This window comes from Acanthaster planci, linkage group LG03 (genome assembly GCF_054643075.1).
Source record: "Acanthaster planci isolate LZ-2023a linkage group LG03, COTS_SCS, whole genome shotgun sequence".
NCBI lineage: Eukaryota > Metazoa > Echinodermata > Asteroidea > Valvatida > Acanthasteridae > Acanthaster > Acanthaster planci.
This window is the reverse complement of record NC_141779.1, coordinates 5,157,792-5,180,847: the sequence shown is the minus strand read 5'-3', so window position 1 is coordinate 5,180,847 and position 23,056 is coordinate 5,157,792. Positions and strand designations below refer to the sequence as shown.

Here is a 23,056-nt window from a genome sequence, read left to right as displayed (position 1 = left end):
AAGTGTTTGAGTGGAAGCTGAAGGGTTGTTAAAAATACTTCATGATTTATTTTCGGTACATCTTCTGAAATGGCTTTTTTATTTGGTTATATCCAATTTCGTTTAAAATTCTCAGGTGCTTGAACCATCATCTAAAAAGATCCTTCCTGTATCTCAGGTGATGATGATGTCATAACATGCCATGTGACAACCCCCACAAGTTTGCATATTTTTTATGCAAATTGACCTTTTCCACGAGGAAGCCAAGAAGAACATGAAGGATAAGAAACATTTGAATGAAATGTTGAACATCAACTCGGAACAGAGACCACTCACCTTGGGAGTGCCTAATGAAAGGCCTTTTTCTTATCCATTGCTTTTATCAAAAGAGGAAATGCTGAAGCTAATTGCATTGATAAGAACATCAACTGTGTTGTTGTTCTTTTAATTTCAGGAATTGATATCCAGGAAATTCAGAAGTAACTATGAATTTGATTTGAATGAAACAGAATGTTTTGTGTCGACAATTGTTTTGTTCACTCCTTGGTTTAGTGTGCTTGTTTACTTGTGTGGAAGTTTGCCTGCACGCTAGCATACTTTCTTGCTTGGTTTTTTGCTTACACTGGTCAGGTCACTTATTCACTAGGTTGTTATGATTTTTGTTGATTTTTACTGAATACGTTTTTTTCTCAAAGATATCATTACTAGCAATCAAGCTAGGCCAGTTAATTTATTTCAAGCAGACCTTCGCATATAATTCACAATCTTTTCGTTTATAACCTGAAGTTAGGAAAGGTACGTCAGTTGATGAAGTGGAAGGATGACAAAGGTCCTCGTGACTGCAATTTAAAAGCAGTAATACGGCATTTATTTTCCAGGACAGCTGCTCAAGGATCCAGAGGTTTGTATGTTTGGGTGTGTGTGGGAGAAGAGGTTTTTATTCCTGTCTTGAGGCAATTATACAAAGAAGTAATTTTTATTTTAGTTATTTTTGCTGTAATGTATTTCATTTTCAAGTTCAGTGTGGCTACACTTGCCACTGTGTTTCAAATCCACAAGGCGTAAAGGGGTAGCTATATCTTAATGTAATTTCACATTTTTAGGCTAATTGTTCATACTGAAGGCACGGTAATTCATTCTCTTTGAGCCTGAACAGTTTTTGTCGAATTTTCTTTGGTATTTTTTTTTTGACGGAAAGGCAGGGCAATGACGTCAAAACAAGCCCACAGGAACTCGTATTCAACCAAATTATAAAGGCGGATTCAGAAACTGATTGTTATGGGGGTGGAATTTGTGGAGGACAATAATGTAGAATTTTCTTTTCATGCCTTTTATGGCCTTTCTGAGGGTCGAGCCTACATTTGGGGGCTTTTGCATACGCTTCTTGAAGAAAGGGAAACGACATTGACAAAAATTTTTCTCGTTTCATTTTATCAAAATGAAAAAAGGAGGGGGAGGAGTTACGAGGGTCAGCGGCCTCTGTTTCACTACGGAAGTAGAAAAATACTACCCCATCCGCCCTTGCACTAATTACGTTCGAGTCCCTATCTTTGCTCAATTTTCAAATATTAAAATTGGTCTTTAATATTTATTTATTTTATTTTAATTTTTTTTGGTGATGTTCTTGTAGGCCCCTGTGCATTTCTTTCCTGTATACGTCTGCCGAATTGGGCAAAGGCGGCTGGGCCCTCAGATCGCCATTTGCGACTTTTTTCCTGCAGGAGGAAACCGTCATGTACCTGGACGTCTCAGCATTATTTAGAATCCTTTGCACTAATAGTGGTCACATTCACTCAGCGCACGCGCAAATTTAAAAAGCGGACGCCACACGAGGATCCTTCTCACACGGTAAGTTTCTCAGTACCAAAATGCTGTTTTTACCCTGTTAATGACCCCAGAAATACTCTTTGTTTACGTCTTCTCATTCTTGATACATTAGTGTAGTGACTGGATCGACTATTTTGACGAGGGCTTCGTGCTGCCCTTGTGCAGCTGGGACGTATTTAATGTTTTGGCGACGTTAACCATGCAGATAGACCAGCTGCCGTGACGTACCGGTAGACCAGAAACATGTTTCTGCCTTGTTGGAGTTTGGTCGGGCGTTTTCGTTACTTTGGCTATCCGTTTCGTAAGTGACTTCGTCAAACACGCGGACACTGGTTGCAGGCTCCCATTGGATGAATGATAAAATTGTGTGTTAAAACATAGGTACCTTTAGCTCTACCGCTACTGAGTGGAGCGTTAGTATTCCTCTTTTTCGATTTTTGGACGGGATCGGTCGTACTAACGCTCCATGCCCGTACATTTAGTAAGGTGAAAACGGTTCTCAAAAATGCCAAAGACTCACCAGAAATACCTCTATCACCACCTCCTGGCTTCCGTAAATGCCAACGTCAAACGGTTTGGGCTTCAATAATATTTCTGACTTCAAAATCTGTCAAAATCCAACCGTTTTTGCTCGACACATGCCAAGCACTAGTTAAGCTTTTCGCCGCCTCCTCCCATTCAAATACGGGCATGCGGAGTTTCTGTTGCAATAAGTCTGTGGACGAACATGGTCCTCACACTGACTTGAGGTCTTGCAAAGTCACGTCATTGAATAGGCCTAGGTATGTGATATCATTGTTCCGACCAAATGAAAACCTGCTGCCCTCAATTGCAGAATACTCAGCCATCCCGCATGATCAACCTCAATGGATTTTCCCCTGGTACCCACGTAACCAGTCTTCTAGGGGTCGTTTTTTAGAGTGGCAGGGTATTCTGCAATTATTCCACCTACTGAGATGCATTTTGATGGTCATAACCAAGAACTGGTTCAGTTATAATTCTTTAGAGATTTTCTTTGGCAGGCCCCTGATGTTAATTGGTTTAGAATTATAACCAGGAAAGAGTCCCATATATGGATGCCACTGTTACACTCCGTGCACAAACCCTATCAGACTGATCTGAAAAAGTTTTTTTCTAAGTAAACGTCTTTCTATTTTCCTTCCTAAATTGAACTATTCTGAACATTTTTTTTGCTTCCTGGTGGCTAATAAGTCACTGTAGGGAATAGGGACAAATTGACTCCAATTACAGCATTACTTCAACATCGATGAAAATCTGTAAGTGTAAGGGGTACATATACACCAAATTTGTCGTCACTTTCTATTGAAAGTCACATCTGACCCTTAAATATCACATCAGTTCCTTGGACAAAACTCTGGGATTGTCAAGAAAAAGGTTACATAATAAGATTTCACTGTAAGAAAAAAGAAAGTGGAAAATTAGTGTCTTGGCTGATTGAGTTTGAATTCATTGGCCTTTAAAGTCAACCATTTTTTCCCATTGCCTTCACTCTCTCCTCAAACTGTTTGTTTTTGGAGGAGAGCATATTTCTTGCCTGCACTCACAAAGTGGATAAATTGCATTGAATGTTCTCCTGGTTCTTCTTCAGGTTAACGAGAACAGCTGCCGACATGGATGCTTGGAGAAGTGCTGCCCTGTTCATCTGGAACAAGAGTTCTCGGATTTGTTGAAAAGGTAAGTTTTCTCATTCTGTTTCTGACTGAAGTCAATTTGAAAATTGTCAATCATTTGGTTGCATGATTCATGAAGCATCACTCAGTTTCATTGTATGAACCCACAAAAGTGTTTTACCAGAAATACCCTGGGAATGAGTAGACAGTGAAAACGAGTGAGTCCACAGTCAATTAGGTAATGGATCTTCACTTTACAAAGCATTTCCTATAAGCATTACAGTAAAATCTCATTTTCATGCTCCGTCGCTTCGCCCATCCTCATGAAAAACAGTTTGATTTTTTTGAATAAACATTGTATGGAACAACACAGCAAATAAGAAATTGATTCTAGGTTTTAAATACAATTTGGGAGAGGGGGTTTCACAATGCCGCTGAGTGCTTCAACCTTCTGCTTGTAAATACGTGTAGGCACAATAAAAGTTCAATACAGAATTGATGAAACCTTAAAGAGTACCTCTAAGGAAAACATATTTTCTCTCACTGTTGAAATTAATATGGAAGCATCCAAATTGCACGCAGTGTCATTTGTCTTCAGAGCTCAACTATATCAAGCCCAAAAGGGTTTTTTTCTGTTTAATGCCAAGATGCGAATTCTGAATGTAGATTGCGTCATTCGGAGAAAACAAGGGGAACCCTCGCCCTGTGTTCGTAGTGGATAAACCCTTGTGCATGCCAAACAATGGCTACAAACAATGATACATGCATTGTTTGGCTTGCACAAGGGTGAAAAGCAAAGTCTGTGTAAATTCTGAACAAATTGGCTGTAAGATCTTGAGCTATTTTGAACAAGTATTGAAATATTATGCATCACTAACGAGTAAATTATACACTTCATGTAAAAAAAAATATGTACAGAGTGATCCCACGACCAAGTAAGGCCAAATAATCATGATCAATATAAAATTCCAGCAATTTGCATCTGCTAAAATTGAAGTAGCAAACAATGCATGTATGCAGTACGATTGACTTCAGTATTCTGAAATTTACAAATAATTCAGTATTGCATTGATTAAACATGAAATTATATTAAGGAAATGCAATAAGTTGCTGGAGCAAAGCATTAGAGACTATTTCAATGAATTAATCTGAACAAATTTTCTATACAATCAGAAGCTGCCACATATTTGAACACTGGCAGAGGAACTGTTTATTAGGCAACATAAAGAAATACAAGTACAGTAAATTTAATCTTAATACTGATATTTCTGCATAGAACACCAACAGGACACCGTAATTGAGATAATTGCTACACTCACGATTAATTCTTTCCATTAAAGCCATTACATTAACCCTAGCCTTCCCTTACCACACAGAATTAAACACCAGTAAGGTGTGTGAATTTGTGGCACTGGGTACTGTACCCCTAAACTGCTTGTGCTTTAACATGGGTTCAGGTGTACCCAAAATTAACAGAGTCCAACTCACTCTGGGGAGTTAGAGTTAAAGTGACAAAACACAAAACTTCACTAATACAATTTCAACAATTGATTTACCTATCAAATTCACTGCTGTGTTGACTGCCTGTACAATTCCCCCCCCCCCAAAAAAATGATATTGGAAAAGTGGAAATGTACATATATGCTTCAACTAAATGTATGCAAGTCAACGCTTTCAGACTAACGGTAGCAATGGCAACATTGTTGACTTTATTTGTTTATTTAATTTTTTTTTACCTTTATTTTCTGCAACTGGTAAACGCTCTCCGATTAACTTATTGTTAAAATGCAATGCAACTATTACCCACAAATGAAAAACTATTTATTAAACTGTGACCAGTAATTCAGCATGGCCGTAAATAAAGCCATTATAGTGGTCTGCAATCGGGGTTGCAGGAATCGAAAGATGTATTCATTGCTGCTCGTAAAGCTTAAGTAGTCTACCTGCAATCAATGCAAGTTCTCTCTGTGATAATTTAAATAATTTAGCATACAAAGCACATAGAAGGGAAGATAAAGGTATCAAATATGGGTGTAAGATACAGCAAAGACTGGTATTAGAGCAAACGCTTGAGTACTCTTACCCATTGGGGAGACTGATAAACAGCAAGGAGTACTGTACACACGTGTACATGGATACGAGAATCACAGTAGCAGAATATTAGAGTGATATTACCTATTGTAAATCTAGCATACAAATTATGTACAAAGGTTACAAAGAAGTAACTTGGGAGGGGGAATAAGGATGTTCTTTGGCCAATTAGACTACATGTGCACATGTATTTGCAGTATTAATGCAAAATTCAAAAGTCTTCCATTAATTAAAGCCCTTCAGGGTGTCTTCTCAGAATCCTTCATTCATGACAAATACAATGAAACTCTGGTACATTGTTAGGTATAACTCTGGTGCATTAACAAAGCAGGTGAAACAAAAAACCTCTTCCATCATAGCCCTTCAGGTCCTTTGGGGTGTCTTCCCGCTATCCTTCATTCATGACTGATAACTTGAAACCCTGGTGAATTGTTATCTCTGGTTCATGACTAAAGCAAACGAAACAAAATCTCTTCCATCATGGCTCTTCTGGCCCTTGGGGATGTCTTCCCAGAAGCCTTCATTCATGACAAATAAAATGAAGACTCTGTTGCATTGTCAAAGCAAGTGACACAAAAATCTCTTCCATCATGGCCCTTCAGGATGTCTTCCTGGAACCCCTCATCCATGAATAATGAAACAAAACTGTTTTCCCGAAATCCTTCATGAGTCACACACACAAAAAAATCATGTAGTAAAAACAAGTGCCTTCCAAAAATCCTATACTCGTGACAAATAGTACATCACTCAGGTTTGTTATTAGCACAATCCTTCAATCTTGACAAAGGAAACCGAAACTTGGGTGCATTTCTTTCCAGAATCCTATAATCAAAACAAAACTCAGGTGCATACCGAACAAGTGTCCTGCTGGAATCCTCAAATCATGAACAAAATGGCTCAAAACTCATATGCACAGAAGGTGTTTTCCTGAAATCCTTCAATTGTGACAAATGATACAAATCAGGTGCATTGTTAGCACAGATACCTTCCTGGAATACTTCCATCATGACAAAGAGAACAAAACTTGGATGCCTAGTTAAGAACTGTCGTTTCTGGAGTGCTACACTTACGAAATTGAAATGAAAATTATGTGCATACAGTAGTTAAGTCTTCCCGTAATCCTCAAGTCGCGGAAAAATTGAAAAAACAAAACTCACGTGCATAGTTGTTTTTTTTCCCCCAAAAGCCTTCAATTATGACAAATCAGGTGCATTGTTGGCACAAATTTTCTTCAATCATGAAAACAAAGAAGTCAGGTGGATGTTATTACAGTGAACAGAGATTTCTTCCATAAAGTTCCCCTCTAGCCTTTGAGGAAATGCGACACAAACCGCTTTTTTGCTAAAGACTGATTCCACTGATTATCAATTCAAAACTGTGCTAAACCAACAATGATTGACATAATAATTGTCGCACTTGATTTTTAACATGACAGACATCTTTGACAGTTCTGCAGTTATTACCTTACAAAAAATGGGTTGACTCAAAAAGACCTTAAATGAAATTAGTTCATTAAAGAAGCATACTCTACACGTATATGACACAGAAATCATTGTGTAAAAAAGGGGCATTTGAAGCTGAAATACATGTTTGTACCAGGTACATAATATCCTTTTTTAAACTACATGTACTGTTGGTGTTCCAGTGTACACATAATTGTTTGTCTTCTGAAAGGAAGAAGCTTTTTAAGATAATTATGCTTTTACAAAAACACATGATGGGATCGTGATAACACGCTCTCTCTAAGATGTCCAAGGGACAACTTACCATTCGAACTTGTGTGCCTGCATGTCACCACAAAAAACTGTTTATTCTGTTTTAACCAAAATTCCATTTCTCATACCTTAGATCTTATATATTTCTAATAATGCCTAAAACCCACTACAAATTGGTCAAACGGATTCTGTTGATCTGCATTAAAAGTACACACCATAGCTTTTATTAAGATCTGATCTCAGCAAAGAAGGTCACACAGGAACAAGAGCTGGTTTCCTGTTTACCTGCCTATCTGTCAAGAGCATTGTTATACCTTGCTGCTGTTTTGCCTGAAGAATAAGCAACTGGTTGAGTTGACTCCATATACACATACTGGGTACTGCTTGACTGCTCAGAATGGATGAGGTATATGACAGCTGACAAGATAGAACAGAATACAGCAGAGATGCCCGCCGGCCACAAAGAGATACGAGGGTTTATAGCTTGAAGCGATGGTTCGGAAGACTTACTGTGGAAGATGTGGGATCCATATATGCAGGCTTTCCATGCATTATTACCATGAAAAGGAAAACACACAAAGAGACGAGCGAAAGACTTTCCACAAAGAACATTTAAATAATGGATAAAGAACTAAACAACACACCAAATAAGAGGTGAAAGTCATACGAAAGATAACAAATCTTTACTGAAAAGTAAGGGCAGCACGACTGAGATGATTAGGGATGCCAGTTGGGTCTTGAAAGAAGGGTGGGTGGGCTCTGGAGATGAAGAAATCTATGATTTATCGGAATAAGTTCATACGACAGAATTGCAAGAGGCCAGAGCGATGTACAAGCAGAAGCACTCAGTGCAAGTGACGACCCTGAACTGTTTTCCGTTAGTCAGAAAGCTCTTTTTAAATATACATCAGTGACTTTATTGAATGGGAATGGGACGCATGAATGCAGCTTGGGGAACACACCCAAATTCCGATAGGGCTGAATAATAATTCACTATTCGAATATTTGACCTTCAATTTGATTGAATATCCAAATATTCGGTCACACCGACTGGCAGATTGTTGATGAACAAACCATATACAAAATCAGTTGCAATAACATACACAATTATACATTACCATCAATATAATAGCTTCTCACATCGAGGAGTATCTCTAGCCACGATTTGGCAAAATTGAAAAGATGAACAAGACTTCTTGCCCTGTTGAAAATTTCTATTCCGTTTGAATTGTTTAATGAATAATTTACTTTTTAAATCTTTGTAAGATTTCTGCCGCTTTTCTTTTGAATCTGCTTGAAACAAGCCTCGATAGTGTAACTCTAAAGATGCATTTTTGGAAATTGCCATTAGAAATACGTGCAAGCTTTGACACGACACACACGCACACTTGGTAATTATAATTCAGGCTTTCCCAGGCTATGAATTCAAATGCAGCTTTAAACAGGACTCAGCAACTTCTGATCTGAAATCAAAAATTCAGATACTATGTTATGATACGTTTTTCTCAGAATATGCAGTATTCACTGAGCCGCAAGTTCATGCGTCCTTCTTTAGATTTTGAGTAATTTTGTTGCCGCAAAGGAACATGATGCACAAATAGCAAGTGATGGACTCTGCCTACATGTATAAGTGTGTTACTGCTGGGGCTGACTCTCACCACCTGAGAATCAGTTGCCCTGGACTCAAAGATTGTCTGTACCTTTGGCATACATGTAAATATACCTTATGTGTAACCACTGTAGCCTACATTGTGTTGGAATACGTGTATGTAAATAGTTAAGGAAGGGACTAGCCTGTCTCGTACCGGAAAGCCATTTTGGCACTACAAGTGAACAAGACAGAATTTACGTCTGGAAACGGCATGGATGGGAAGAACAACCGTAAACCATGAGCTGCTTGATTCAATAGCTCTGTATGTAGTGTATGTGTTCATGAACACACATGTCAAACGGGTCATGAACTTTGTAACTGGGCCAAGTGCCAAGGAAGAGGAGTTCATGTGACCGCTAAAACGGACGAAGTTTCGTACAGGCCGGAATGGCTTGCTCGGACTGGTGTGACTGTAGAAGAGCCGATATGCGAGAATTTTGTGAATCTTTCTTGGCGGTACCTGGAAGCGAAATGTGTTGGAGTCGACTATGAGCCCCAAGTTACTGAATAGTTTGGTGGGTGCCCCTAAACACTTTGTTTTGCTGGAGACAAATCTGTCCGCTACTGGTCATGAGGTTGCAAACAAATAGAAAGCCCGACTTCCGATCGAGAGACAAGATGAGATCACATGACAACCATTGTGCTGTTCTGATGGCAGTAATGAACAAGGGGGCCTAATGATAGTTTTGTGAATAAACGGCAGGCACTGCTGAGACAGAAAGGGAGAATTGTTGAAGTATTGTACATGTATATTACGACTGGTTTTAACAGCTAAATAAAGCATGACGTTGCTCATTGCAATCTTGGTTTCGAATTGAGATTTATTGCGTAGTAAGGCATTGCATACACACTCTCATGGTTCAATGGTTCGTTGCATAAAAGTGGGTGTAATTAATTACCTGACCATAACAGTGTATCTTTTGGCAGAATCGCTATGGAACCAGCCGTAGTGGCGGTATTTCTGATGAGGTGAGAATATGTACATGTACAGTATGTCAAGATGATGGTGATCAAACTCCAAATTGAATGAGAAGTTGTACAGATTGAAATGGAGTGATGAGACAGTATGGCTGGTACTGACATGTATTTGAGCGTTTGAGATCTAGCACTTAGCGTAACTTTGCCTTCTGCACCTGTCATGAGGATTGCTTCAGTAGGACAGTCTAGTGCATTCTAGGGTGGGCCCCAATCGCCGAAAGAAAGACAGATGGTTACAACCGGGTTCTTGCATGCATTCTGAGTGGACGCAAAGACCATGCATTTCAGGATAAATTTGTTGCGCGTACTCTGCGTGCTCCGCATCAAATGCGCATATACTCACGCACCTGTGTGGTGAGTTGGTACCAAAAGGACCGTCAGTTTCATTTACAAGTACCCCCTCTTTTGTTCGCTCGGAGCGGATACATCCCTTTGTAATCAGGTCCTCAATTTTGTTTTCAACAAACTGACTACGTGTATATTCCAAAGTATTATGGTTTGGCAGAGGAAGGGTACTATGGAACGGCATTTTATATTTGCAGTGACCTTTTGAACAACTGGGCTCCACTTAATCCTGTTTCGCTAAAATGAGAAGCAAGGTTCGACCTTACCCTTTACGCCGGTTGGGACAGAAATGGTTGGTTCTTGTTTGGATGCTTCCCAGACCCTACATGTGTGCTGTGGCTGAGTTGGTGATTGAAGGCTGTGATTGGCACTGGGTCTGCCGGAGAAAGAGACCAAAGGGAAGGGCACTTGGTTCTAACGTGGCCAGCGATTGGCACTGGAGGCGGGTACTGGGCTCTTGCTGGTATAGTTGTAGGGACAAAAGGAACAAAATGAGTTTCTCTGCTATTTTGACCATTTTCTCTGCTTTCCAAAGTCATTTCTCATCATCAGAGTCATCTGCCAAGTCATCTGTGATGTATTCTTTTACCGTAGCCCAGCGTTGAGAGGAACCATCAGCCAGTGTAATCAATTTCTGGCCAGCTAAAGCTGGCTTGATTGAGAGCCTCTCAAGCTGCATTAAGGTGACCGCCCTCTGACGAGGCCAAGGCGCAATCCATTAGCCTGGCAAGTTTTTTCCAGTGAAGGCACTGCTCCTTGCTGCCTTCACCTTTAAAGTCAGGACTGTCTGCAGTAGTCCGCTTTCTCTTGATGACCGACTCGAGGACGTTGCTGTCAATGGAGTTAGAGACAGAGATCTGATGACCTGAGGAATCCTTCGGTATGGGTTATCAGAATGGCACGGAATCATGTCTAACAGCACACGATATCGAAAGTGGAAGAGAGGAGGGTGAGATTTGCTCTACCAAGAAAGAACCTGATGAGCCAACTTCAAGTGGTGTTTGTTTGAAGAATTGGTGCAAGAGTTCAATTGATCAAGTGTGCAAGGAATAAGGCGTCGCCACACCTGTCCTACGATAACCTCTCTACTTTCTGACTCCATTCTGTAGCAGTTTTGGGTCTCCATTGCTTTGGGTGTTTTGAGTTGCCTGGGCTCACTGTGGAGCACCAAAATTGATAACCTGTGTTTCTCATCTCCCAGGAGACTTTAAGGGTTTCAGAATTTGCAACAAGCATTTTCAAAAAACTCAATTTTCTGCTGGCAGAAACGTGGATTTTACTCGGACAATTCTTAAAGCACCCAAAAAGTGGACTACGTGAAACTTCAAATACTCACTGAAAAAATTACTGTGATGTCCTTTAAGTGGACAACCCAATATTCTCATTTTCTGCTGGTTGAGGTTTGTGTCTTCAAATGTGTCAAAATCCAAATTTCTAGTAGCAGAAAATTTAGTTGTTTGAAAATGGTTAATGTGAGTTCTGAAACCCTCAAAATCTACTTCCATAAAGAAAGAACAAATTGCACATGTGTCTTCCACTTTTAATGTTTCATACATGTGCAATAACGTGATGACGAAGGGTTGAAGTTAGCAGAGGTTCAAGTTTGCCAAAGTGTGAGTTAACAAGATTTTACTGTATTAAGAAAGCAGAAAATTGGTGTCTGGTTTGAATTGTACCTGGACTCGAAGCATTACTTTGGATCTCCCCTTATCTGCTCCAAGCGGGACAAAAAAGGGCGTTGTTTGGGTACTCACCGCATAGGCGTGCCACGAGGCACGCAAGTACATGTACATGTGCGTTTGATGCGGAGCATGCTGAGTATGCATAACTAATTTACTCCAGCGTGTATGGTTTTTGCGTAGACGCAGAACGCGTGTAAGAACCCGCTTGTAACCCCCCGTCTTTCTTTTTGCTGACTGGGGGTGCACTTCAGCTCGGGGCGGATAATCTCCCTGCTGTGTTTTTTTTGCTGTGAAGGATTCATGAAGGTGTAGCAACGGGCGAAAGGGAAACTTTATTTTTTTTTTATCCACAATCAAAGATACATACATGTTATTGCATTGCTCGTTTCCTCTGCTTCGCCCTCAGGTTGACAAGAAAAACTACCTGCATAGACATCTGTAGAAGGAGTGCTCTGCCCATACAACTGGAACGAGAATTCCTGGACTTGTCCAGAAGGTAAGATTTTTCATGCAAGTAGTACTAAATGTTTTTTCGGCCAATTTCAAGAGGTCTTTTGGTTCACTTTGGTGCATGTTTTTGACTGAAATGAAACTAAAATGAGCAATCCGTTGATATCGTGATTTCATTAGTTCCATCGATCCACTTTCATAATGTGAGCATTCCAAAAAGGATTTGCCCGGAATACCTACAATCACATGTAGGAATGAGTACACACTGAAAAGCCAGCCAGTTCATAGTCAGTAGCCAGCGGATCGTCACTCTCCTATGTTTCCCCTGTAGGTTTTCCTGCTCCAATTCGTCATCTTCACAGTCAAATTCCTTATTGTTCATTCGTATTGCAACAATTTTTTTTCCCAGGCTGGTTGCTTTTATGTTTCGTTTTCATACAGTACGGCTTTCAAATTCGTTTACAGGCGTCGAATAGTGCTTTGTAACAAATTCAATTTAGAGCTAATTTCATTCGGTTGAAGAGTGCGGTTTTGCGCTGGGTGACTGGAGTGAGAAATTCCTCCCAAATTTCACTTTCGTTTTCGTCTATTGGCAATCATGTTTGCATTTTGAGCCTTCAAAGTGACAAACTTCAAGGTGAGGGGAATATACTTCAAATTAAGATGCATATAGAGCAGAAAGGGAGATTACAAATAGAAGACACGCGAGGAGTGTGTCCCACGTATTGACTTGAGTGCATATTTGTTCTATATCTCAAACAAATTACCCATCAAGAATACAGTCCATTTGCTCTAATTCTGAATGCCTGTTTCATCAAATGTAGAAATGAAACGTTTCCCTGGACCTTCATCAAGGATGCTCACAGAAAACTCCTTTAGATGCAGTTTACTGATTTGTAACTGCTTTATTTTATATACACAAGACACACAGTATACTCGCTCTTCATAAATGTGCATGTCCTGTACATGTATACTAAGATTTTTCGGATTATATTAAACGATGGCTTGTTTTCTTTTTTTTGTCACATTTTTTAAAGTCATGTTTTGCTTTCGAGTTTCATTCTATTTTTCTCATCCTTTTTAGAGATTTGCCCACTTTGTCCATTTTTTTATATGAATACTTTTACCTCGCTGTTATTTATTCTTTTCATAACAATTCAAACAGAAACAAAATATGAATTAGCAAATTATCAGTCGTTATTTTTATAGAGATCTCTACCTGTGAACCAAACATTTCTTTTCATGGAATATTTTGCATAAACTAGTCACAAAGAAAAAACAAAGATTTAATGTAAAATTGCATTGCCCGAACCTCACATATGCTTGCCGATTCACGAAACTGAATGCCAACACACATACCGTGGGAGTGTCCGCGCGAATTTCAATGCTTTTGCGTGTGTTCCCAAATTGAATGCCGACCCTTCACGTTTTGACTAACAAGATTGTGCCATCGCATGCTCATAGATTGAAACTGAATGATCAGTTTTGCTCTTTGAATGGTGATCTATATGTAGATCGGCAGTCTATTTCTTGCTCATTGGAATGACACTGTGGCTAATTCATGTGCAAAGATGAAGAATTCAGCCAGGAAAGTCTGTATTTATGTCTGGCAATGAAACCAACTATTCCTTGACCACACCCCACTGTACTGTCACATGCATGTACCTATACAAGCCTTAAGAAATGTGTTGAGAGAATGAGACAAACAAACCTTCAGTTCTGGAGGTTGGAGGGAAAACCTTGGATACTTGGAGGCATGTGGCCTAGTGGTTAGGGTTTGTAGCTTCTGATCATAGGGTCAGGGGTTCGAATCCAGCTGGTGGCAGCATGTTGTGATCTTGGGCAAGTCACTTTACCCCTATGTGCCTCTCTCCACCCAGGAGTAAATGGGTACCTGTGAGGGCAGATATGGTAGTTTAGCCGTTTGCGCCAAAATGGCAGCACCGGGCTAGTATACTCCCCAGGGAGCTGAGATGGTTTCAGGAATGTTCAGATGATGTGTGAGTCCAATGTGCAGGGATAATGATAATACAGCGCCTCGGAATGGTTTGTTAGATAGATGGCGCTTTACAGGTGCTTGTTATTATTTTTATTATTATTACTTGTCAAGATTCTGGTTAAAGCCCATGGAATTGGATAAGGGCTCAAATCCAGTTGCTCTTGCTGGCTTGGGCTGGAATCGAACCCGAGTCACCGTTGGTTGGCACTTATTACACTTAGAGTTGTGCTGATGGACAATATTTCTGAATGATTTTTCAACTGGTAAAAAGATTGTCTGTGATTCAAGAATATGACAGGTTTGAACAAATATGAGCCGTTTGTTAATTGTGAATTTTGGGGGTTCGTACTTCCTGAAGTAAGCAGTCTTACATTAACCAACCCCAGTCCCTCAAAGCCCCAAGTGTAAGTTTGGTCAAGTTTCTACTGATTCATCGCCACACGTTATGAACTTGTTGTTCAGCTGTGTTGGATTGAGGAAGAAAGCCCTGGGGTGATGGTGTTGGATTTTGTTGGAGCGGTGGCGCCGGTGACTCAGTGCCGTGGTTGCTTCGTGGTACCATACGTTTGACTGCGCTTATTGTGTCAGGTTTGGTACCATTCAGCACTGCAAGTCACTCGTATGCTGGAGAGATCTCTATCCATACCAAATGACTCTGATGACTCAAATGACTTTAACACTGATGACCTACATGTATATAGTGATGGAGTTGAACAGATTCTGTCCAGTCGCTTGCCAATAATTACACCGATCCCCTTGTAGATTCAAGTTGTATCTGTTGAACCGTGTTAGGTTCAGTACTGTGTCTAGTACTTAAGGCTCAGGCAGCGAAAGGTTACTTCACACTGTCTGATGAATTTGGGAGGGGGGACCTGATGTCTTGAGCACCAACGATTGTGCCCATATTTCAATATTGATCAGAGTTAAATGATTAAAATCTTAAACATCAGCATGCTGGGCAGACATGAACACCCTACTAACCACCATGTGATTGCCGCAGTAATTTTGTTTTAGACAATCCTTTGAACAATATGCCATATTATGAAATTGCAATATGTAATATCTAAACATTTCCTGCCAGTATTTCCACACACCCAAACAAAAGGACGGACAAATATTAGTTAGTTACTGTCGCGGTCTTGCACCATCTACGTGTTTTTATATGTAAACTCTTGATCATTACATGTAACTCAAAATTGGATTACTCCCAACACCGTTTATCTTAAAGTCACACTTCGTCCCTGTCAAGAGGAAAGGATATTTTGTACCTGAATGTATCCCAGTGTAGCTTGAAATTCCCACATCATATCTTTGAGTTGAAGTTTTGTTGGCCAAGATGACACTTAAGGATGGGACATTTACACGGTTAAACGAAAAAGTTCCAAATCCGTTTACAGATTTTCATAGCTAAGCCATTTGACCTTTCCAAAACCTGCTTCATAATGATTTGGATATATCTTGTTTTAGGCTTTTTGCAAATCTTGCATGCTTGAAAGTGAAAGGAAGCTGCTAGCCATCCACTGTCACTGTTGATGAGCATTTCACATCTGTCATGCCTGCCGATTAAAATTACATGCATGTGACATGATTTCAGTCAGAGAGACTTGTCTTTCAATCATAGTGTCATGAACATCTGCTTTAGTTACATGTAAAAGGATTAAAGATAGGCACTGCTGGTCAAAATGTAAGGAATATGTAGATCCCTGCACATCACAAGAAGTATTCAAAGGTGAAAGCGGATAAATTGGTTGATGCATACATGTACAGTCCATGTTTAATATTCCAAGCACTTGGTATCAGCTGTCATGTATTGCGATGAGCCAGCCGCTATCTGTGTACACGGGCATGGTCACAAGATGATACTTTGCACTTCACTGTGAATGAATAAAATGGAAAATCCACCCACAGAAAAAAAATGATCTTGGTTTTTGGCCGAGCAGCAGAAATTTTCATTAGAATGTTCTGATAATTTTGATCTTTTGGGCGATCTTTTCTTGGATTGGACATGAATGTAGCTTGCTCCTCAAAAGATGAACCAACCCGCAACTCCATCTGTCGTCTTCCAAACTTGCACCTTCAAATTTATAAAAATTACCATTTGGGGATAACTAGGCAGGCTGCATGTAGTGTGTGGACAAAAAATGCTTGGCTACCAGTGCAAATCAAAGGGAGTTGGACTCCTTTAAAGTTTTAAGTCCAAATATTTGTACCAGATTACTTGAAACCCAAACTTCTGTCAACAACAAAGACAATTCAGTTTAATTTCAACCGATGTAATTTAAAGCCCCTCAGAAAGCCCTCAAAAGAGAATGAAAATTATTAAAATTGACAGAAAATTATTAGAAAGTCTGCCTCTCTTCATTCTCTGTTTCAAATCACTCCAACAATATCCAGCATATTTGCCAGGTCTCATCCCTTTCAGCCACTGAAAATAACCTGTAAGTTTGGCTTCATCAGTAGTATACATTATGCGTGCAATACGTTTGTTTATTTTGATGTAAAAGTGCACAATATTTAACAAGATTGAGAATGCTATTTTTTGTCGCGTTACCACTCTCCACATATGATGATCATAGGGCCTGAAAGTTGACCCCTGATGGTGCGCATCCGGAACCCTTGGATCGGAAAAATAACGTGTAAAGATTTTAGAATTTGTAATATTTTTCATTCAGTTTCTTCTTAAAATCTCAACTTGTAAAAAAGCCTTTTGTAAAATATTTGCTAGCATATCCATTTAGAGAAATTGAAACATTACCTGACCTAAAAGAGAAATATCCTGCTTCCGAAAATATAAAATACATGAAGAATGGCCCAATGCAGTGGTCTCATACGCAGATGAACAGTTACGGAATTATACTTTAAAGTAGTCTTTGGGTATTACTAAAATAGCCAAAATAAAAATGGACCAATATATTTTGAGGAATTTGTAATTTATAAGGAAATAAACTTAAAACAATATTCCGCTTTTATCTTTTAATCAAACCTTTGCTGACAAGAATTGTGTCAGGTCAAGTTGACTGAATCTAGAACCCATCCACTGCATGAAGGTAGATCTTCACAACATTGTGCAATTTGGTTTTCAAGTAAGCACGGGGAATGAAAACAAACGTACACAAACAAGGAGACCTGGAAACGGTAGTACCGGAAGTGAAAGGTCGTTAATGAAATTTGCTTTTATCCCATCTCCGGGTGACTTTCCCAAAATATTATTTGAGGAGGACACAGTGTTTCTGAGGGTGGTTTCATTTAGAAATCATTCTTCCCAAAATTATTGAACGTGATAGGACGGGCCCATGTTTGCCACATGACCTTTTTTTTTCAGGCGCTTTTATGCTGCTAGTTTTGGAGATATCCCCGCTCAAAATGACATCAAATTTAAAAACTCAGGGTATTTGATTTCCAGCACAAACTGCAATTTACATCTCGAGTGGTTTTCTTTTTTAGAACATTATTTAGTTTGACAAATTTTCTGTTGACAAACCTCAGCACGAAGAGAAATATCTCAAAGGGTTGCACGTCCCTAAAGGGGCTCATAAATACTGTATACAAACAGCCCATAAGGCACTAAAACATTTCTGAAATGTCACCATAAAACAGTGATGAATGTCTGAAAGTCCTTTTCATCAGTGCTTTGGACCTGGGTTTATCAAAATATACCGCACTTGATCAATATGCGATAGTTCAAGTTTTGAATGGATGATGGTCTGGGATCCTTTCTTGGATCCTTTTAAGCTCCTGTTTTTACTTGATTTTACTTGCTGGTTTTTAATTGGAATAACATTCAAAGCTGCTGACTGCGGGACCTGATAATCTGTGAGACATCTCTTTTCATTGGTGCTTATGGTTTGCAATATGTAACTATTATCATCTTTCACCACTTACGAATCTGTTCAAAAATTGTAGCAGGAATTTCACTATTACATGTATACTTGCTGTTTTAATTACCAGGTGGCTAGGATTTACAGGCTTTTCATGTCCGTCAAAAAAGCCGACGTACTAGACTGCAAAGTATTTCTTAATAGGATGAAGATCGTTGGTGTTCCAGTCACGACTCCCCTCATTTCATCCAACATTGGGAATTAATTCAGTGCCGTTCACTTCAGGAAACAAGGACCCCCTCTAAGTTCATTGTTGTGTAATGGCTCACATTTTGTACAATCTGCTGTATATCAGGTGTTCAATGGGTACCGGTCATGCTCTGTGCTCAGTGTGGTGCAGTCGAATGACTTCAGATAGCGGACTAAAACTGCAACACAGCTGTGCAAGGGTTGCAAAAGTAAAATCAAAAACTCTCACAATTTTTATGGCAATAAAATTTAATATTGTAGTGTTTTTGGCAGTAATTGTGATTGTAACAATTTGGCATCTGCACAGCCTTCATAACATTCGGGAACTAAATTATGATCCGATATCCAAACCTCATTTTTCTTTTGGCAAAGAGACCACATTGATCGCATGCGAATAAAACTGAAATTACTTTTTACGTTTGAGTTAAGGTTTCTATGTGCCGATCCAGACTCTTGGCCCTGTCATATTCAGCTAAATCGACTTTATATGCACCCTGATCAAACATATCTGAATTTCTTTGGGGGGGGCAAAATAAAGGAAACTCAAGTTTTAGTCTATATACAGGTGTCGTGTCACTTTTTGGCACCCAGAAAATGCTAAAAGTAAGTAGCATCTTTGAAGATTGATAAATTCTTGTCTAGGCTGATCTGGGTTTTATTAAATATACACTCAGATTTAAGAATGTCTGAGCAGGGTGGAATATTATTCTGGATTTCCTTCAGTTTTCCTGCTGAGGTGCACTTTGGAAAGATCCACAAAGGTGCAGCACAGGCTTCAGGGTGTAGCTTATTTCTTGTCCACCATGAAATTATCAATAATCACGCAAGTTTTTTATTTTTATTTTCCCTCAGGTTGATGGAGACACCGCCTTCATAGACGCCCTCTGAAGGGTTGGCCCTGTCCACGTTGAACAAGAGTTCTTGGGCTTTTCAAAAAAGTAAGTTTCTTCATTCGAATAAGAGCACATGATTTTCTGGCCAATTTCAAGAGGTTTTGTTCACTCCACTCCTTATGTTAGCTGCCGTTGTTGGGCTCCGAACCTGGGTCACAGGGTTGTAGGATGAGATGGGTACCATTCTCCAATCTGGCTTCCTGGAAGCTCGGACTCACTGGTTCCACAAAAATAAAATGTGCAGTGCCACTGTACTGAACACTGCTGCATGTACACTGAACCATCAGGTGCTTACTGGTATGTACATGTATGTACACTAGACATTGCCCTTAGCTTTCAAATGTTCCATACACTTTTACCACATATCGAAAATGTGCTTAAAATAAAAGAAATATATTCAGGACTGATGACAGCAACTGATTGAGGAAAACCTTGCAAAGGAACACCAGAAACATGAAGTATGGCCAGTGTCATTGTGGACAATGTACATTCATGCGCAGTGGTCATGTAAACCAACTGCCAAGTACCGTGCAACATGGGCAACTCTTACGCGGAAACGCTGGGTTTTTTTTCCCCACTGCAAAGACAAGGATTTTGACCTCCCAAAATTAAAACAAAATACATACGTACGTGTAGAAAACTTAGCTTTTGTGACTCACCTCAAAAAGATTCATTAGATACTCCGCAGTTTAAATTTTTTCAACAATTCTTGCCTGAGCCGACATTTCTTACATATAGGTTGCCAACTTCATTGGTTATTGGTCCATCTATTCATAGTTCCAATGTACATACTATGTATCACGTGAACCTTTTAAGCAATGACTCCAGGAAATTTGATTTCACTTCGCGATTGGAGTTTTAGTGGACACTGCCCAAAACGTAGATGGAGGGAAGAGAACAGTTTTGGTGAGACTTGAGGAACATTTTCAATCCTCGTGCACAAAACAGGGCGGGCCGGCAAACGTTTGAGCAGGCCAGAGCTGGGAACAGGTGCATCAGCAGCTGAAAACAGATCACTACACATATTCCGAAATTTGTGTCCTTGTGGAGACACGGCTTTGTTCGCCAGTACTAATTCGGTCGCGTGTGAAACGATGTTTTCAAAATGCTCCCATTTCAACGTGAATCACTCTCCTGGGCTGAAGGTTAGACCGGATGTCCCTCATTTGAAACACTTCAATTTGCGACAGATTCTTACACTTAAGAAAAAAATTGATCCTTTTTGAGCGATTATCAGTTTCACGAAATCCTTGAGGAGACCTCTTCACCTTTAGAAATTCCTTGTGGAGACCTATTCAACCAATTTTCCTGGGTCTCCACAAGGCACCATATACATATACATGTATACCAAAACGCTGAGTTACCGCTGTACAGAGCAGTCTGTGTCTACCCCATTGTGTTCATTTCATCAGCATTGTACCGTACTGAGAGGTGTTCTCCTCTTTTGCACATTGTAAAAAAAGAAAAAGGAAGATTTCAGGTCACTATACGTGTAGTCGAGACAAATGCAAATTTATAGTACTGGCCTAGGTACATGTATTGGTAGTTGGGCTATTATAACAAACATTGTTTGGCTATTTTGTGATTTTTTGCCTCCAATCTCACCCCTAAAAAAAATTGGTCTGAAAATCTTGTGCTTCATTTCAAGTCAGCCAGGAGGCTACATGTACGTGATATCTATGGAAGGTGTCAGTTATTTTTACTTTGGGGAAAAAATTGGTTCCGTTCACTTTTTTTTTTACCTTTCTTCAAGTTATTTTTTACCTGTTTGCTTTTGTTGGAAAATTTTCCCCTTTTCTCTCCAACTTCCTCACTTACACACCCACCACCCAACCTACCAAAATGTATTCTTATGTAGTTATCAGCACCTTACAGCATTCACGGTTGCCAAATGCTGTGAACTGCAAAAGTTATGGAAAGTAGGGGTTTGCTGGCAGAATTGAGCATGTACACTATGTTTTTTATCCTCCCAGAAAGGTAATTTTTGCTTGTTTAGAATTTTTTGTTTCTTTCTGACCCTTTTTTAAAAATTTTTTTCCTTTTCATTCCAACTTGCTCACTCACTCGCCCACCACCCATCCCGCCAAAATGTTTTTTGATATTGTTATCTGCACCTTGCAGCATTCACGGTTGCCAAATGCTGTCAACTTCAAAAGTAAGGGTTTGCTGGCAGAATTGAGCATGTCCAGTGACCTTTTCCACCACTCAAATTCAAATTTGACCTGCATGGCTAATGAGGGCTGTCAAGCTGCTTGCAGATAATGCTTGAGCAATGCCCTTGCTTCTGGTCTATGGCTTGTTACATAATAAGACCTAGCCAGGTCTTCAATAGTGAAAAAGCAGCATCCAAAAAGCCAGCACATTTCTGTAGTGTATCATGGAGGAAGGAAACAGACATGTACATGTACCCCAATATGTACCTGATGTTTGATCTGAAGTGTGCAGATAAGAAAAGCTTAAACACTGACAAATTGCCTTCCTGGTTTGTATCTAGGTTTTCAAATTACATGTACATGCATTTCAAATGTAAATCTTAAGTATTATATACTTCGTGTCTTTAATGAAAGTTAAAAAAGAACCAAATTGTGTGGACAAGTTTTTTACATCTGGTTGTGATTGCATACTTCATTCTCAAAACATTTTGTACAGGAATTTCTTTATTTTTTAATTGCTTTTTAGAACTCCAAGAGTGCCTAGCACAGCCACAGCAGTCTACCCTCATTATCAGTGGCCATCAACGGAGGTCCAGGAACCAGATGAGGTCAGCGTACACCTGCTCCACTTCGCTGCTGGTGCTGGTGGCCATTAGGGAACACAATGCAGGTTGGTGGGCTGCATCAATGTTACATTGGTTGTACTTGTGACCGGCGGAGCAATGAATTCAGGAAGGTCAGAAAGGGGTGAGTTGTTATCAAGTCGTTTTCTTCTTGTTTCAAGAATGTTTCATGTCACTTCATACATGTACATGTAGATGCAAGGATCCATTTGGATGTTGGTTAATTTTCAAAAGCACCACCAAAAAAGCCGCAGCAGCAATTCCTAAAAGAAAAAGAGGGAAATTTGTCAGTTTCTGTTGTCAGTTTCTACCATTTTCAAATCTTTGCGCTGCAGACATTGGCTGCTTTTAACATAACCCACCAAAATTTGGCAGTAGAAAAACACAAAGCGCTCTATGAATTGTCAATTTATTTGGGTCATTTTATTCTCTAGCGCTGCAAACATGTACATGTGTGATTTACGGTTGTCGAATCTCAGGGTTTTTTTGGTCAGTTCAAGTCAAAGTCGTAGCAAAGTCACAAGCCAAGCTTTATGTTGGTGTGTCTTTACTTCAAGTGTTTAGAGTAAACAGGTAATGTTGAACTTCAAGGAATACACTGACCTGTAAAGTTCAGAGGGGACGGAATTTCCTCTGGTCATTGGATTTTGTTGATGAGGTCCTATTTAACCACTTGCCTCCGGGCTTTCTGGAACTGGGCACCTTGGGTTTGTATGCCAATATTGGGAACAAAGGAAATTATGCAACACCGCGCAATCTGGGCTCTTTTTACTAGGCAGCAGGCCTGGCTGAAAAACTTGGACGTTAATGGAGGTTGCCTGTCAGATTAGAGTAGCCACCAGACAGTCATTCGTGTGGGTGTAAGCGTCTAGTGAATTGAAGTTATGAATTTTTGAAGAACTTTGAAACTCTTGAAAATCCCCTGGGAAATCATCCCACACAATTTTTAGGGCTCAACATTCAATGTTTTAC

The 23,056-nt window shown here is 39.7% G+C and overlaps 1 protein-coding gene and 1 long non-coding RNA gene across 2 annotated transcripts in view; one reads left to right on the top strand and one right to left on the bottom strand.

Moving 5' to 3' along the window:
- Positions 1 to 1,726: 1,726 nt before the first annotated feature.
- Positions 1,727 to 23,056, top strand: part of LOC110986449 (uncharacterized) — a 24,263-nt gene continuing 2,933 nt past the window's right edge. Inside the window, exons 1-5 of the long non-coding RNA XR_002599146.2 lie at positions 1,727 to 1,827; positions 3,416 to 3,501; positions 12,306 to 12,395; positions 19,268 to 19,353; positions 21,988 to 22,069. This is a non-coding gene — a long non-coding RNA (uncharacterized LOC110986449). The remainder of the gene's footprint in view (positions 1,828 to 3,415; positions 3,502 to 12,305; positions 12,396 to 19,267; positions 19,354 to 21,987; positions 22,070 to 23,056) is intronic.
- LOC110986455 (uncharacterized) overlaps positions 20,800 to 23,056 on the bottom strand; it is a 17,333-nt gene continuing 15,076 nt past the window's right edge. Inside the window, exon 5 of the mRNA XM_087134812.1 lies at positions 20,800 to 22,347. Coding sequence (XP_086990938.1) covers positions 22,312 to 22,347 — 36 coding nt within the window. The 3' untranslated portion in view covers positions 20,800 to 22,311. The remainder of the gene's footprint in view (positions 22,348 to 23,056) is intronic.